Raw genomic sequence first — 17,599 nt, forward strand, 5'->3', positions numbered from 1 at the left:
CAACTGAGATCACATGACTTATTATAGGCGCGATGGAGGCAGAAGGATACACACAGTGGAGCAATGCGGAGGTTTCATGTCTTTTAAGTTTTTGGGCGAAGAGACAGTGCATGCAAAAATGCAGGGTTGTTACAGAAATAAAGGGCTCTCCTTTTTTTCTCCGCCATACGAGACCAATGTTTTGCTGATGGTTTTTGTTGACTTTTCAAAATATTGTGGAAAGCAAAACACTGTATAATTTTATTTGCATCTGCATCCATTGTATTTCATGCTGTTTTACTTCCTTTTCCGGGTCAGAACGTCTACGTTTGGTAGTTTCAGCAGTGTATAGTGTAAATGCAAAAATCGGATACGGGTCACTTTTGAAAGATGATGTAAGCGGGTTGTCAAAAAAATCGGATATAGTCAGAAAATCGGATTTGGGCATCAAGACCTGCAGTGTAAATGTAGCCAAAGTAACCTGAACATTTTTAATCATGGTTTCCAAAAAAAAATATTAAGGAGCATAACTGTTTTTAACATTGATAATAAGAAGAAATGTTTATTGAGCACCAAATCAGATTTACCAGAAGACAAAATGAATGCTTAAAATTCAGCTTTGCCATCACAGGAATACATGACATTTTAAAAATGTATTCAAATAGATATGTTTTTTTAAACTATAATAATATTTCATATCATTAACTATTTACTGCTTTTTTGATCAAATAAAATTAGCCCTTGGTAACTTCCTTAAAAAATAACCAGCCCCAAACTTTTGAATGGTAGATTATTCATAATACTATTCTCTGTATAACTGAAACTGTCTCAAACCAGTCAGTGGCTAAACTAAAAACTTCTGCAACTTAACTGCTTACTGTATGCACTATGTGGTTTGCTTTTGAATTCCATTTCCTTAGACAACAACCTCAAGAGAAGAATTTGACTAAATCTAACGTGCTGAATTACCTTTAGTCTTAGCACAGACACATACAAATGAATGATTTGATGGCGTTAGATTGATGGTCAGTGGCTTTTACCCTGTGTTCAGGAGGAGGTAGACAGACACTAAGGACATCAAGATACTCAGAAGTCGGTGAAAGAGCCTGGTGGAACTCGACAACGGTACCAAAAATGAGGAACCTAAAAAACAGAGTGTGAGAGAACATGGGTTAAAGTATGAACAGGACGAAAGAAAAGAAGAAGTGCAATTCACTGGTAAGCAGTCATGCATCAAGGGTTCATCACGCCATTTAGTCACCCTCATGTCATTTTTAAATCTTTATGACTTTTTTTTTTCTGCACAAAAGAAAATATTTCGGGGTTCCAACTTCCAAAACAGCACTGGACCCTTTTGACTTTCGCTGTATGGGAAAAAAAATAAATTCCTCCAAATATCTTCCTGAGTGTTCCACAGAAGACAGAAAATCATACAGATTTGGAATGACATGAGGATGAGTAAACAATGACAGAAGTGCAATTTTTGGGCAAACTATCCCTTTACAGTCTATAATGGAAACAGAGCATTGTGGGAATGGAGATGGCAAAGCTAGTGTAAGCCAGCTAACACGCTGGTTAACGAGAGAGGCAAGCCTCGCTTCAGCTGCAGACTGGTGTGTGCTGGTCACACAGCATCACCTGCATCATCTGGAAACAAATGTACACAAATAAGATTCTCAGAGAAGTTTAAAGTAGGTTCAATTTAGATGTAATCCTGATTTAGCCCATATGGATGGAAATAAGTAAGTAGATAAATAAATAAAAAGTTGTCAAAAATATAACAAAAAAAATTGTAAATAAAAACAGTAACCAAAATATATTTCAAAATGTATTTTGGGGTAAGACAATACATTTCCAATCTCACGCTAGGCTACATTTAGGCTAAATGCAAGTGTGGAAGGAATAGCCTACTAGAGATCATATCTTTTTTGATTTTGTATCTACTATTTAAAATGTTTAAATGATTATATTCTGAAATAGTTAACAGTAGAGTAACAGTAATGTGTCTTATGTACAAAAAAAAGTTTTTAGATTTGGTTTCACTAGCTAAACCCAGACAGAATGTTGTTTGTTACCGTCTGCTGCTTTTGCAAGAGACATCATACAATTTCAGAGATAATCAGAAACAGGAAAAGCAATATAAACTATAAAATACAAACTATACCCTATAAAAATTACCCTATTACCATACATAATTTGCATTTTGGTCATAACTAATTGTATTTAATGTATAGCCTCTTCTATTCTTCCTGACTTTTGTTCTGTTTTTCTCTCTTTCCTTTAGTGAATCATTTGCCTTATTTAAATGGTTTTCATGTCATATACTGGATTTATCTAGCTCGCCTGGACCTACTCTTTACAGAACTGTACCCTGGATCACTATTTTTAAACACAGGGCTTCCCAGCTGGAATTTGTGGATCTCTTTGGGGGTTCATGGGGAAAGTGCAGTCTACTAAGAAATTAAATCATAAAAATAAGTAAATCAAACATTTAAAACATTTAAAAGGAAACCCTTACTAAAGCTGCATGCCATGTGACCATTAACCAAAACCACAGAACATGCAAATGTGCTGTTAAAAATATTAAAATATGTTTGAAGAAAATGTCAGGGGTGTGTCAAGGAAATATTTCACACAAAATGCTGTTCAGAACCAATATCCAACCTCAAATGTCTGCACCAAAATGTCCTAGAATGAAAAAAAAAACAGAGAAAGAGTCAAAAATGACCTGGCAGATGAACAGCTGACGATCCCTTCGGGTCGGAGGAGAGCACCTTACATGATGTCAAGAGATATAAAGACGAGTTTAAGAGGGTCGGCACTCAGGGGTTGAAGAGGGTCAGCGCAAATTGTACTGTAAAACACATTCAATTTAGAAGATAAACCTTCCTGATGCCATTCAGCATCACTAATCAGAATTTATGAATGTGTTTAACAGTTTAAATGAAGAAAATGAACACAAATGATTGTGTATGACAGGTTTTGGCATCACTAAGTGAACAAAGAGTGCTCACACATAGTTAACGTCCGGTTCTCGTCCCACCACAGGCAACAGAGGAAACACAGCCAGAAACAGACAGCTCAAAATCCAGCTCAGTGACCTGAACTACAGTATAAAATACAAAAACAAGTATTAAAAAATGCTCCTCTATAACTCAAGATCAGAACGGGCCTTTAGAAGGTCACCTTACTTTTGTGTAAAGACCAGAAACCACAGGCCACAGTGCCAGCACAAGCAGCCCCAAGGTCAACATGGCCCGACAGAAAAAAACTCACAACCTAAAAACACCAGCAGACAGGAAATGAAAAAAACTGAAATAGTTAACACATCTAATTACAGTACAAGAGTAAAAAACAGCGCTAACACTCAAACACAGACGACAGCATTCCCCATGTCTAGCACACAGCTAATCGAGCACTTACAAGTAATTCAATTCCAGTAAAAAATACCCAAAGCATTTGCTGAGCGGTAATGAGGGGATTGCTCGAACCAGACCGGCAAGAGTTTCAAATCTGTGACAAAGAGAAAACACACAATCTCCAAAAATCTAATGAGGAGGAAAAAACAGACTGGGCATAAAATATATTGATACATTTGAATATGATTAATAAATACAGATTTTCTGAGCATTTTTGTGAAATGCACCTATTTTCTTATTTGTCTTTGGTCATGTGAATAATTTTGCACATTATTGGGCCTGTGTAGTTAATTTATATTTATTAATTAACATTACACATTCACAATATATCAGAATAACAATAGTTTTTGGATAACAAATTTAAACTTACTGGTATCTGTCAACCCTTGTTGTTTATGGAGGGTCAGAAAGCTCTCCAATTTCATCAAAAACATTTTTAATTCTTTCCTGGAGAGGAAGATTTTTAGGTGGACTATCCCTTTAATTGTGCATGCTCAATAATCCTATAATGTTACATTTAAGTAATCATTTAATAAAACTGTTAAATGTAATCTATACAAAATCTCAAAATAATACTTTAATAAAAAAACAGGGCTGAGTAACTTACTCCCTCATGACAGGGAGCAAGCAGTAGATGTAGTAGGTCCAAAGCCTGGCCTGGATCAACAAAAAGAGAGCCACAAGCAGACCTATACACAGAAACATCTGTCCCAGACTCCTTCCTGTTACCTCGAAAACCACAGATACAAACACATACAGGAAATGACATATATTTAAACTTTACCTTTATTTACCAATAAACTACCAGTGTTGGGAAGGTTACTTTGGAAATGTAATAGGTTACAGATTACAAGTTACCCTGTTTAAAATGTAATAGTAGTGTAACTTTTTCAATTACTTTATTAAAGTAATGTAACTAATTACTTTTGAGTACTTTTTGATTACTTTCTAAATTTGTGAAAATTAAAGAATAATGAATAAAAGCATATACATCAACTCAAATACAGTTATCTAATAAGCATGTGACGTATTCTGTGTAATAAACTCCTGAAACATTGGTGTTTTTTTTAAACTGCTGTCTGATATGATGATAGTTTTCTCAAAATAAGTAAAATGCACATGAAGTGACACAGAGCAGTTCTAGAAATTGTTTATGTGCTCGTGTACTCCTATATTGAGGCGGCAGAGGTTGAAAACACTGCGAGCTTCAGTAGGCCTATGTGTAGTAAATGAAACCATGTCTTTGCCATTCATTTACAGCAGGGGCGGACTGGGAAAATAATTCAGACTGGAAAATTCAAACTCATACAAACAAATTCACGGACAAAACTATTTTTTGTATGGACCTGACATAAAAAAGGTTTAAATCTTTAATTTGGGGACATGCAAAATAATTAAAAGTTCTCTCCTGAACTGCACCTTCACTTCCATTTTTCTCTTCAGTCTCTTTATTTTGCCCTGTTATCCATCTCTCTCATGACATTAATACTCAAGATTGAACAAAACTATACTTTACAATACAATACTCTACAATACTACAATATCTTTATAGAAAAATCCTAATACTGTACACGAGTCATGTTTTCCTTACAAAAATTGACCATGCTTTTTTTAGCCTATATACAATAACCTTTTTTTTTTGTTTTGTTTTTTGCAAATGGATTTGTATTTATTTTTAAATAACTCAATTTGTAAAATCATTTTAAATTTTTGGTTACCACAGTTAAACAATATTAACTTTTTTCTCTGGATTTATAGAAATATATTAAAACGTTAATTTTCGCAAGGGTTGTGTTGTTGTCTGTCCGTAGCTCCCCCTAAACCTATAAAAAAAATCTGATTGGTTTTCAGCTAAATTACTACTGTAACATTACAACTGATAATAATGATGTCCTTTATAGTATTTTGAGTGATGACTGATGAGCAACGTGCTGCTGCTTGATTAATTAAATTAAAAAACAAAGAAAAAAAGCATCTTTACAGATGAAACTGACCTGAAACCCTGAACAGTAGTTCTGCTTCTCTGCTCCAGCAGTCCACTCTCTCACTCTCACTCTCTCTCTCTCTCTCTCTCGCATTGATTACTCTGAGTCTGATCCAAACCATTTGGCGGAGGCGCGGAGAGCGCGCGAGTCATGACTAACACTTCCTGATTTATTCGAGATTTAATTATCAAACGGCGGATTCGCAAATGATCGCTTTAGTACATTCGGAAGGCAATTATACAATAATGATATTAAAATAGCGGGCAAAATCCGGGAATTGTCCCGGTTCTCCCGGTGTCCAGTCCGCGCCTGATTTCCACAGACACGCAGAATGTGCGGGTCATATATTGCATTTTTGGGGCTTAATATTCACAGACACTAGTCGATGTCATGTTTTGATTCAAGTGAACTGACCTACTTTTGATTTAGTCATCCAAAATGTGGCATATTCCGTCCGCGTTAGGCATTCCGTTTTTATGACTGGATTCTACGAACCAGACTGTATTTCCGCATCCCGGAAATTATTAGGGCGGTATGTCTCAGAAAAGTCAGTGCAATTTGGGAAAGAAATCAGTTAAATCTGTATGTGGATGTGTGTAAATATTCAAATGTAATCCCCTTTGTAATCGTTAAAAATTTCATAAGTAACTGTAATTTAATTACTCATTTTTTCTTAGTAACTGTAACTAATTACAGTTACATTAATTTTGTAATTAAATTACGTAACGCCGTTACATGTAACTAGTTACTCCCCAACACTGTAAACTACTAACCTCAATATTAATGGCAATGCAATGACCATGACCACGACATCTCCCGCTTACCATGTGCATGTTAGCTGGAGGTTTGTGTAGGCTGGCATGCATCTTCAAGATGAGCAAAACCACATAAGAGGTCAAACAATGAAACCAAGAAAGACTCTCTCATATGTGTGATAATACGACAAGCCCTCCATGGCCTTGACTATCAGATCTTCACAATAATGGATCTGGAGAAGAAGACAAAGAAAGATATGGCAAGACAAGATAAAGATAATCAAGTCAGTTTGGACATGACAACAACCAATCAACACTCACTGCTTCATCAAACTGTCCTTTCTGGATCAAATTTCTTGCATTATGCACAAAACCCATCTGTTTAGAGTCAGTCAGAGGCCTAGATGTAAAAAAAAAATATATCTCACAATATGATCTGACCTTAGCAGCTATATACCAACACCTTTAGAAGACTGACCAATCAATTGTGCTGGCAAATTAAAAAATCTTTTATGTTCCAAGGAAGAAACCCTTACGAAAGGAAAATATATTTACCAATATATTTCTTAAAATATATTGTGATATATTGTAATATATTATTTTCCCTTTTTATTTTCTAATATATTATATATTTGAATACATTTAATAATATATTGATGATACATATATTACATAATATATTGCAAAATATACAAATGATTGCCGCTTTCAATATATTGCAATATATTGGAAAAAACAAATATATATAAGAATATATGCCTAATATATTACATGATATTTTCCAATATACTGCAATATATTTTTGTTTCATAAGGGAAGTAAGTCATACAGGTTTGAAAAGACTTGAGAGTAAGCAAATGATGACTGAATATTTATTTTTAGGTGAAGTATCCATTTAAGCATTGACTTTTACTCACTGGTAGGGTGTAAACAGAAAATATATTGTTGGTTCTTTCTTCTGTGCCACTTTCATCTGTTGATTTAATAAACACAAGATAGCTGTTTATAATTAAAACTGACAGAATGGACGAAAGTGTACTGTACTTCACCCTGAACTGTTCCAGGATCTGAATTGCATTTGCATATATGCTCTCAGCCTTAAAGTGCTGGCTGTTATTCCGGTAATTCAGAGGTAACACACCCTATGATGCAAGAAATGCATAAATAAAAGAATATAAAAAGTGCATCTATGTCTATATAGAAGTGCACTGCTCTATGATATAAACTAGTGATGGGAAAGCACTGAACTCACCACAGAGTTCAATGGAAAGGGAACTCCTATAATTGATGACATAAGCAGAACAATATCAGCCTGCAAAAGCATAAAAAGTTCAGCTCAGCTGTGTTCCTGTATTTTTTATATACATTTCATTAACAAAAAAATCTCACCCGTTTTCACATCCACTCTCCTGGAAGTATCCAAGAGTCATTAAACAAACCTTTTAAATAATTATCATCATATTTGTGAGAGCTCTCCCGTTGTGCTGTCTGAACCCCAGCGCCCCAAGCTACCAGTGGGGTCAGCGTTTCTGATGGATGTCCCGCACCGTGAGATCCTATAAAACATATACACATATACTGCATTGCAAATTACATATTCTTCTACACAAAACGTTATTTTGTAATGTTGACTTTAACTTGAACCGTAATACAAAACAAGTGAATGTTATTTAATTCTTAAAAGACTGACTTCGTTTGGAGAGATAAAAGTAATTTATTAACCTTTTTAACAAAGTGTCCTGTCACAGATTTCTTAAGTTTTAAATTTATAAAGGTGACAGAGATGTTTTACCCCAATTTGTCATGCCATGATCGGACGTAAAAACATAAGCCGTTTTTCTATTATGCCCATAAAAGTCGTCCATCATAGTGACAATTTCAGCGACACCAGCATCAACCAGGCCAATGTTCTCCAGATATTCCCTGTAAATGAAGAAGATATTCCATTTGAGAATTTGACGATGGCAGTAGCGCCTCCTAGTGGTAAATCTCATTTAAGGTGTTCTGAATATATGCATTTAGTATATAAATAAAAACATTTAGTTCAAGGTATCTCAACACACTATACTATAATAAAATTCCATTTATCTTTCACTTATACAAACAGTAAAATAAAAAGAAAAAAGGTAAAAGGTGTTAAACACATTACAATGTCTAATGTGGTGATGTGTTTTACTTTGACATTGGTCGGTAGGCATGCCATTGGTGTATATCTCCAAGAGGAAGGAAAAACACATTCTGTTCTTCATTTAACATATTTAGTAGAGTTTCATTACTTTTGGCACCACTGAGAAAATTCATAATGGGAAAAAAAAAAGAAATAAGATAATTTAGCCATGCTGTTCAATCGTATCCTCATATAGGTTTCAGACTAAGGATATAAAAAGAAAAAAAAAATTCAAGTTAATTATTTTTAGCAATGATGCTTTAAATTGGTTTAAAATGACAATGAAGACATAATGTTAAAAAATATTTATATTTGAAATAAATACTGTTCGTTTGAACTTTATTTTCAACAAAGGATGCTCAAAAAAAGTGACATTCAACAACTATAGCACTGATACAAAATTAAAAAATTACAAATCTAAAAGATACATGTGGATCGTGTGCCACTGGAGACTGGGGTAATGGCTACTGAGCATTCAACAAATTATATTTTAAAATATATTAAAATAGAGAAAAGATATGTTTAATCTAATATTTCTATATATAAAATATATAATCCAAGATTTAGGAAATTGTTAAGAAATTTGATTTAAAATAATTTTAGACAAAGCATGTTGTACTGTTTAAGTTTAAACAATTTGTTTTTATGATTTTTCGAATAGCAGACCTCTAAATGCTGGGCCATGCTTTAATATGTATCACTGCCGACATAACAGCTGTGTGTTTTTTTTAAAGTTTAGATCATCAAAAGTAATTACGTAAAAGCCCCTTCATAAAAGTATCCTACCTTAACTTCATTAAATCCCCATGTATCAAGTCTGGAAGCATCAGTGGAGGCAAGTTTGAGTGTACACATTGTCTCCAGTGGCTCAAAACACACATGCTGGTAAAGCTACGAAATAATGTCAGTATAATGTTTATTAACAGGTGTGTGGTTATATCTTTAGTAAACATCGGTAATATATCAGGACTTCCCCAACACCAGGAATGCCTGCTTTCATTAAAAACAGAATCTAACTCCACTGGATTTTCCTTCCAGCCTGTAAACACGGAAATAAGTGATGCAATTAAAGGTTATACAGAAACACACATGCGACTGCTGCTTACCCTTGGCAACAGCATGAACATCCTCATAAAAACCCGCTATTAGAGCCATGTGACCTGAGTGTGATTCTGTAGGGACTCGAGTGTGAGACACTCCCTATGTGCCGCTCTCCTCAATCACACTCCTCAATCACACGCCCTGACTGTCCCATTGTCATCTGGCTTAAAGAGACTTTCACCTCTTTGACCATCTGCCACAAAGAGCACCAGGTGCTTGGCCAGAGGGGCCAGAGGGATACGCTGTGGTATCATTCCATGGACGAGAGGAGATGTGAAATAAATGTCAAATATTGAGAGAAAGAAGGACTACGACTACATGAGTCCCACGATGAAGAATGTCATCATCTTCATCGTGTCTGCTGTCAGACCAGTGGCACTGATTTAGAAAAAGGAAAGAAAGACAAGAGAAATGCTGGACATTTGAAATGCATTTGGTTATATTTTAAAGTCTTTTGAATTTTGCCTTAAAGACATTACATATTAACATGACTGTACATTCAAAAGGACTTATAAATCCATAGTCATCACATAAGTAACATTTGCAAATATTTAAAAAAAAATTGTATGAGTGAATAAAAAACCGCTTGAAAATCGCTTAAATTTTAATCTAAGGTGAATAAATGTATATCAGTCATAGACTGTATAAAAACGGGTATCAGTCCATCAATGCTGTCAATCAAATCACTCGCAAAGTATGAGTGACCGTGAGTCCGCGAGACACAGGTTTAAAAAAAAAAACGCGTCTTTCACTCAGGCTTTTCATCTGTTTTAGCGTACTGTTATATGTGTGGCGAAAAACTTGGCTTTTGACCTACCAAAACAAATAGTTTGTAAGCAAATTAACTTAGAACCTTTATTCTCTTCCTTGTATTGGTAACCTTTGAACTGGAAATTGTGCAATGCATTTCGGGAAATGTAGTTTACTCCATGTGAGTGTTTTTCCTTCAGAAAAACAAAAATCAGTTTAATAATGTGTTTTTTTAGTGTAATTAGTTTAAATAATGTCAGTGATATCACGACTATGACATGAATTTTTTTTTTATGTAAGTCATAGAAAAACACTAATGTCTCCATATTTTTACAGTAGCATAGAATTAAAAACCCAAATTGCACTTTACATTTTGATATGCTGTAATGATATACTAATTTTGGCCTTTTCCTTCACATCTACATATTTTTTTGTCCCATAATAGTAAATAGTAGTCTGAAAAATAGTACATTATATGGTAGTCTATACGGTCGTCTTTATTTAGATTAAAATTAAGAACAAACAAATAAATAATTAATTCAAAAGACAAAAATGATTCTGTACAAATAAGAGCATCAACTGAGTAGTTCAAATTTAACAAACGAGAGATTAAAAAAAATAAACTTAATCGTAAAAACTTAAAATGTAAACATAACGATAAAGAAACAAAAAATAAATAAAATAACTATGACTTAAAAACAGACATAATTAACAATTAATCAAAGAATAAAGGTAAACCTTAATGAGCAGAGAAAAGCGAATTTAACAACCATAAGTGTCGAAATACTTTGAGAGCTTTATTTTGACACAAATATAATTCCTCCGTAACGCGTTTGGTCGCTAGCTTCACTCAGTCTCAGAGTTGGTCAGTAAAGGGACAGAGAAGAGCTTTGTGAATGATTACTAAACGCTGCGTTTACAATTTTAGATAAACTAAACGCATTGCGATATTATCTAGTATTTTAAATCTCGTAAATTACAAGTAACGTTAGTATTGAACATACTTCGTTATAGTTAATCCGGACGTAAAACCCGACTCTAGCTATGGCTGGCAGTAGCATAGCGATGAAAACATGGGAGCTGTCAAACAGCATGCAGGAAGTTCAGAGTATTGATGAAATATATAAGTATGATAAAAAACAACAACAAGAAATTCTGGCAGCCAAACCGTGGACTAAAGAGTGAGTTTACCACACTATCCGAATCTATTCCTCTTCAAGAGGCTTCAATTGTTTTCGACTGATGAATAACAGTTCTCCATACTGCTTTGTTGTTTACAGCCATCATTATTTTAAATACTGCAAGATATCAGCATTGGCACTGTTGAAGATGGTGATGCATGCCCGATCTGGAGGAAACCTTGAGGTGATGGGACTTATGCTGGGGAAGGTGGATGGAGAGACCATGAACATCATGGACAGTTTCGCTCTGCCCGTGGAGGGCACTGAGACGCGGGTCAATGCTCAGGCTGCAGCCTATGAATACATGGCTGCTTATATAGAGAATGCTAAACAGGTACACTAACCCATTTGCACTGTCTAAAATTCATATAAGGCAAATAATAAGAACAAATCCACACTTTGCTTTTAAATATGTAAGTATCCACAGCTTTATATTGCAGGTATATTGCATATGTTGAATCTGAAGTTTTTCTGTGGTGCAGTGTGCTACTAATATCCATTATATATATATATATATATTTTTTTTTTTTTTTTGGATGAGTATCATATATATATATATATATATATATATATATATATATATATATATATATATATATATATATATATATGATACTCATCCAAAAATATCTGACTAATTCATTTATAATTAATATTCATCTTATGTTAACCGACAGACTACATGGAATATATGCACTTCTAAAATATCACATCACAGTACCACTTAAAATAAATCAATAAAAGCGCAAACGTGATTTAAAATAATTAATAAATGGTGACTATTCACAGAAATCAAACCTACACAAATTATGTATGCTGCGTCTTTGTGTTATATTCTATACTCATCCAAAATATTTCACTCCTATAATTACAACACATTACTATTTTAATATCTAATATCAAATGAGAGCTTATATGGGATATTTGTACTTAAAAAGATATTTACCACTTAAAAAGACCATTTGAAATTAATTATTGAAGGCAAAAAGGTTATTTAAAAATAGTACAAATCAGTAAGTAAGTGGTTAACAGTCATAAGAACTAAAATAAACATGTATTGTGTATGCTGCATCTTGGTGTGATGTGCTGTATTCCTCTAAATGTTTTACTAATACTTTTAGAATTATTATGCATTCAGTTTTCATAATGTGACTACATGGGACAATTGCATAAAAATGTGTTTATCACAAAAAGACCATTTAAAAAAGGTAATTAAAAACTAAGTTACAGTTAACAGTCACATGAACTACAATATACGCTATACATTCATAGATAATTTATGCATGAACTCCCCATTAATGTTATGACCAGCATATGATTATATATTAGTAAGTCTGAAGCTCATCATTTCTGAATTCATTTAGGTAGGGCGGTTGGAGAATGCCATTGGATGGTACCACAGTCATCCTGGATACGGCTGCTGGCTTTCAGGCATAGATGTCAGCACTCAGATGCTTAACCAGCAGTTTCAAGAGCCCTTTGTCGCAGTAGTGGTAAGAGCTGTTAAAAATGTTAAACTGGATGCTTATTTTGCATTAGGGCAGATTTTGCAAAGTCCTCTCTAAACCCTGTTCCCATCAATCTCTGAAGACAGAGGGGGAAAATAGCTCAGCTACGAAATTGTTAAAGTATCAGTTTAAATTCAGTAATATCACTGATCCGTAATTGACCCCTAAAATACAAATGAGTTTGGTGACATTTTTGTCGTGGTGTCTGATTAATGGGTGTTGGCTTTGTAACTGAATACATTATACAGTTTACCCTTCGCTGCTATTGCTTATTTTGTGCTGAGGGCAAATAGCGAGCTGGTGCTCATAACTTTCACTTGCTAAACTGGCAGCCCAGTGTTTTTATTTGTTATATTTGACTGAATTGTTTTGCTTATTACAGTCCTTGTAAATTTTCATCCTTCTCAGATTGATCCCACAAGGACTATATCCGCAGGGAAGGTTAATCTCGGAGCGTTCAGGACATATCCGAAGGTAGGAACATTTTTTAGTAACCGTCTAGTATTTCATATGTATGTGTCTATTCATTTATATGAGTTTGATATGATTTTTCATCACATATTTAAATTTTTAATGCTAGGGTTACAAGCCTCCAGATGAGGGTCCATCTGAATACCAAACGATACCACTTAACAAGATTGAGGACTTTGGAGTGCACTGCAAACAGTAAGCTTTTTTTTATGCACTTATTTATACATGGAAACTGATTTCATTTTATTGACTTTGCTTTAAAATATGGGAGATTTACCATGAACTGTTTTGTGATTTTAGGTACTATGCTTTAGAAGTGTCTTATTTTAAGTCTTCCCTGGACCGCAAACTCCTAGAGCTGTTGTGGAATAAGTATTGGGTCAACACTTTGAGCTCCTCCAGCCTTCTGACAGTATGTACTGTCTTTTATTACATTATTGTATTTCATATAGCAATATGTGCAGAAATCTTGAGTCATTTTAGATATTTAGATATTCAACCCTTGTGCTTGTGCTGAAAATACTTTCACCTAATTTGGTGTTCCTGGACAAAAATAACAGACCTTAAAAAAAATGGTTATAAATCTCTCATTATGCAGTGAGCACAGATTTTGTATTTCTTTTTTTAGAACTGACTGTTCATAGATTCATTGATCTGAGCGTGGTTCTTTTCTGTGCTATACTCATCAAAAAATACTTTGCTAATTGTTTTATAATTATAATGCTTTCAGGTTAATTTAATTGAGAGACTACATGTCATATTTGCACTGATTGAAAACAAGCATTATTTACTCAATCAGTCTAAAATCAGTCAGTTCCGAAGAGAAATACAAAACTGTTACAATCAAAAGAAAACAAGTTGGTAAAAAGATTGAATTTAGTACTTGGTCATAATATAGCGTAACATGATATTTTAAAGTTATTTTATATAGGCCTGTCATTTTTGACTGGAGACACCGAAATGTAGCAATGTGGAAAAATTAGCTAAATATTATGTGAAAAAATGTTAGCAAGTTGTTTAACCCTAAATGAGCAAAATAAGTATATTTTAGTCCAGTGCAATAACATTAGCTAGCATTTCTGGGATATAACCAGAACAGTATTCATCTGTTTGTCATTGTACTGTTATCTCTATATCTTGTTTCTTGTTCGTATAAAAATATTACGTAATTGTTATCGTTATCATCCTGAAAATGTTTTGGATTCTGAAGGGTACAAGTATTTTATGTGCAGGAGATCAATAATATGTCAGGGGTTTGTTGACAACTTGTGCGCATGATTAATATTTGTAGATGCTGCTTTTGTTTTCCTACCTATTAGTTTTGAAAGCTTGTCGTTGTTGACTATGACTTTCTGTCATGAGCTTTGTTTAACTAAACAGCAGCCTCAGAGCTCTGTTAGAGATAAATTGACTACTTGTCAAAAGTGACTTGCTTCACCATCGAAGAAGTGTTGTCAGTGATTACGTGGTCACCACAGACCGAGATCGTAAGACACTGAGTCTGTCTTTATTATGAATCCTCGTCTGGGCAGTGTACAACCTCACCTTCTGCAAACGCTTGAGACCTCATTCAGGAGGCTTGAGCAAACAATTCAACAACCTGCTTAATTGATTATCATTGGAATGCATGCTGTGAAGGTTTAAGTATTGTTGTGAAATTGTGAAATGAAGCTAGAGCAAGTGGAATTGTGGTGTTAATGGCTCTTGCTCCTTCAGAATGCAGACTACACCACTGGACAGGTGTTTGACTTGTCTGAGAAGCTCGAGCAGGCAGAAGCTCAACTGGGACGAGGCAGTTTCATGTTGGGCTTAGATACTCATGATAGGAAATCTGAGGACAAACTTGCAAAAGCAACACGTGACAGGTAAAACAATCCCTATCAATTCAGTATTACATTTTTCCATTAAAAATATATTGTGAGTTATGATAGTATAAATAAGTGGAAATAAAAAAAAAAAAAACAAGCCAAGGCAAGTTTATTTATTTTCAGATGTCATGCATGTTGTTATATATATATATATATTTATTTATGTGGCAGGAGGGTAAATTTGTGTCATTTGAGTATTGAAAATATAATATTGACTTCACATTTATTCATATTTATTTATTTTAAAAAAACTGACGTCATATTTATTCTTTTCTTTTTTTATTTTTCTTCATGAAAGATTATTTATTTACTTATTTCATTTATTTATTTTTAATTTCACATTTATTTATATTTATTTTGTGTGAGCTTATAGATGACTTGGGTAGTGTCTGTTTAGGTGCAAGGGTCCCCACTTTTTGATTTTGATAACATGATCAGACATCTTTCTTTGCTTTTCAGCTGCAAGACAACCATTGAAGCAATTCATGGTTTGATGTCCCAGGTTATCAAAGATAAACTCTTCAATCAAGTGAACACATCTTCCAATTGAACAAGTCAAGGAACTGAAGTTAGATGACTTCACATGCAGTGTTTGCTTAGTTATGTGTTCTTTCGTTCAGATTCTGCTTTGAAAGATTCAAAGGAATTCTCCTGTAGGATTGTTTGCATCATTTATCATTTGTTTAAACAAAGAAATAAATGTTGTTCAGGTTGATTCGTTGACAGACAGTAGGTGTTTCTTTGCCTCATCTTAATTTACTTGCAATTCATTTTATCACATTTACTGCTAAAGTCTTGTCTGAAATTATAACTCGCCCAGCTCATCGTCAAAGCTGTCTTTTAGATCAAGACAAATGAGTTTTCCTTAGTGCTTAGACATTTGAAATATATTCTCCTCTGGGTTCAGTGTGTAACACGGTACAGCACCGTTCCCATTTCCCATAGCTTGTGTCGGGAGCTGTAACAGCAGTATTCAACATTTATATTTAACAAAAACCACAGTGCTCCACAAGAGGTCATTTTCATATTTGCCAGTCATAGCATTACATAATGGAATAACAAACTCAACAGCCCAAAGATAAACACAGCTTGGCATGGCCGCAGCGCATCTGTCAGGACGACCCTGTGCAGGTTGTCTCTGTGTTGTACACAGTCCTTCAGGTTTCTGAGCGTTCCGCTGTGGCCTGTCACTGATGCATCACAGGAACAGGAGCCCGATACAGTGGAGTCTATTCAGCCCTGCGTGTCTGCTCTTTATCGCTGCAGACACTCAACGCCTGTGTGGTTACATGCACACACACGTGCCTGCATTTTCTTACAGACAACAGTGCTGACTTCATATTCATGCACATTTTTGTACCCCACATCATTGTACTAATTTTAAGATTTCTGTTGTGTTCCGGAAAGCATCAGTCTGTTCAATTATGCACTATGCAATTTGTAGATTTTGGCCTGAAGTTGTAGTGAGAGTGTGTGTTTTTTGCTCTTGTGATGAAGTCCAATTTTTTTATTCCATAGAGTATTGAATTAATTAAAGCCATAGTTCAGCCAGAAACTTTAATTTAATGAAAATGTATTCATCATCAGGCCATCCAAAATGTAGTTTGTTTGTTCAAAAAAATCACTTGTTCAACAGTGGATCATCTTAAGCGAATGGGTGCCATAATAATGAGAGTTCAAACATCTGATAAAACATCACAATAATCCACAAGTAATCCATTCCAGACTAAAAATTAATCATGTGGAAAGAGGAAACGATTAAAAAGTCTTAATGATGGATTTGTGCATATTAAAAAAATGCATATTTCCACAAATTGATGGACTAGAGTTGTGTTATTTGTTGATTATTGTGTTGTTCTTATCAGCTGTTTGGACTTTAATTCTGATGGCACCCATTCACTGAAGAGGATCCATTGGTGAGCAAGTGATGTTATGCTACGTTTCTGACTGAACTATTCCTTTAATTAATTTAATCTACGGAATAAAACACTGGTCGTCATCACAAGTAAAAACATTCTTGCTGCAACTTCAGGACAAAATCCACAAATTTGATGACCTGAGAGCAAGTACATTTTTAGAATTTTTTTACTTTTGCATGAACTATTCCTTTAAAATCATAGTCATCAAAAAATCCTATGCATATGTTCTGTATTTCACCCATTTGAATTACAAATTAATCTTATAATCATCACCAGATAAGCATTTTTTTTAATACTTGCAGTAAAGAATAAGGAGCAGAAGAGTATAAATTAGTTGAAATATAACTAAGCCTAAGTATATTATGATTTCTATGAGTGAACCAACATCAGTGAAATCCATTAACTCAATTGTAAAGTATGTTTTCTAATTTTCTGAACCCAAAGAAAACATGTTTTAAAATAATATTATGAACTATAGATATGTGATTAAGTGAAT

At 34.2% G+C, this 17,599-nt stretch overlaps 1 protein-coding gene and 1 pseudogene across 1 annotated transcript; one reads left to right on the forward strand and one right to left on the reverse strand.

Annotated features, from left to right (window-relative positions):
• Nucleotides 1-2,799: 2,799 nt before the first annotated feature.
• On the reverse strand, nucleotides 2,800-9,759 carry LOC132115726 (GPI ethanolamine phosphate transferase 1-like; annotated as a pseudogene).
• A 1,235-nt stretch (nucleotides 9,760-10,994) lies between these two features.
• cops5 (COP9 signalosome subunit 5) lies at nucleotides 10,995-15,899 on the forward strand. The gene is made up of 8 exons (XM_059524725.1): nucleotides 10,995-11,337; nucleotides 11,437-11,671; nucleotides 12,702-12,830; nucleotides 13,254-13,319; nucleotides 13,426-13,511; nucleotides 13,617-13,728; nucleotides 15,033-15,181; nucleotides 15,644-15,899. The coding sequence occupies exons 1-8, from the start codon at nucleotides 11,201-11,203 to the stop codon at nucleotides 15,732-15,734; spliced, it is 1,005 nt and encodes a 334-aa protein (XP_059380708.1). The 5' UTR covers nucleotides 10,995-11,200; the 3' UTR covers nucleotides 15,735-15,899.
• The last annotated feature ends 1,700 nt before the right edge of the window (nucleotides 15,900-17,599 follow it).

Source organism: Carassius carassius, chromosome 35 (assembly GCF_963082965.1).
Source record: "Carassius carassius chromosome 35, fCarCar2.1, whole genome shotgun sequence".
NCBI lineage: Eukaryota > Metazoa > Chordata > Actinopteri > Cypriniformes > Cyprinidae > Carassius > Carassius carassius.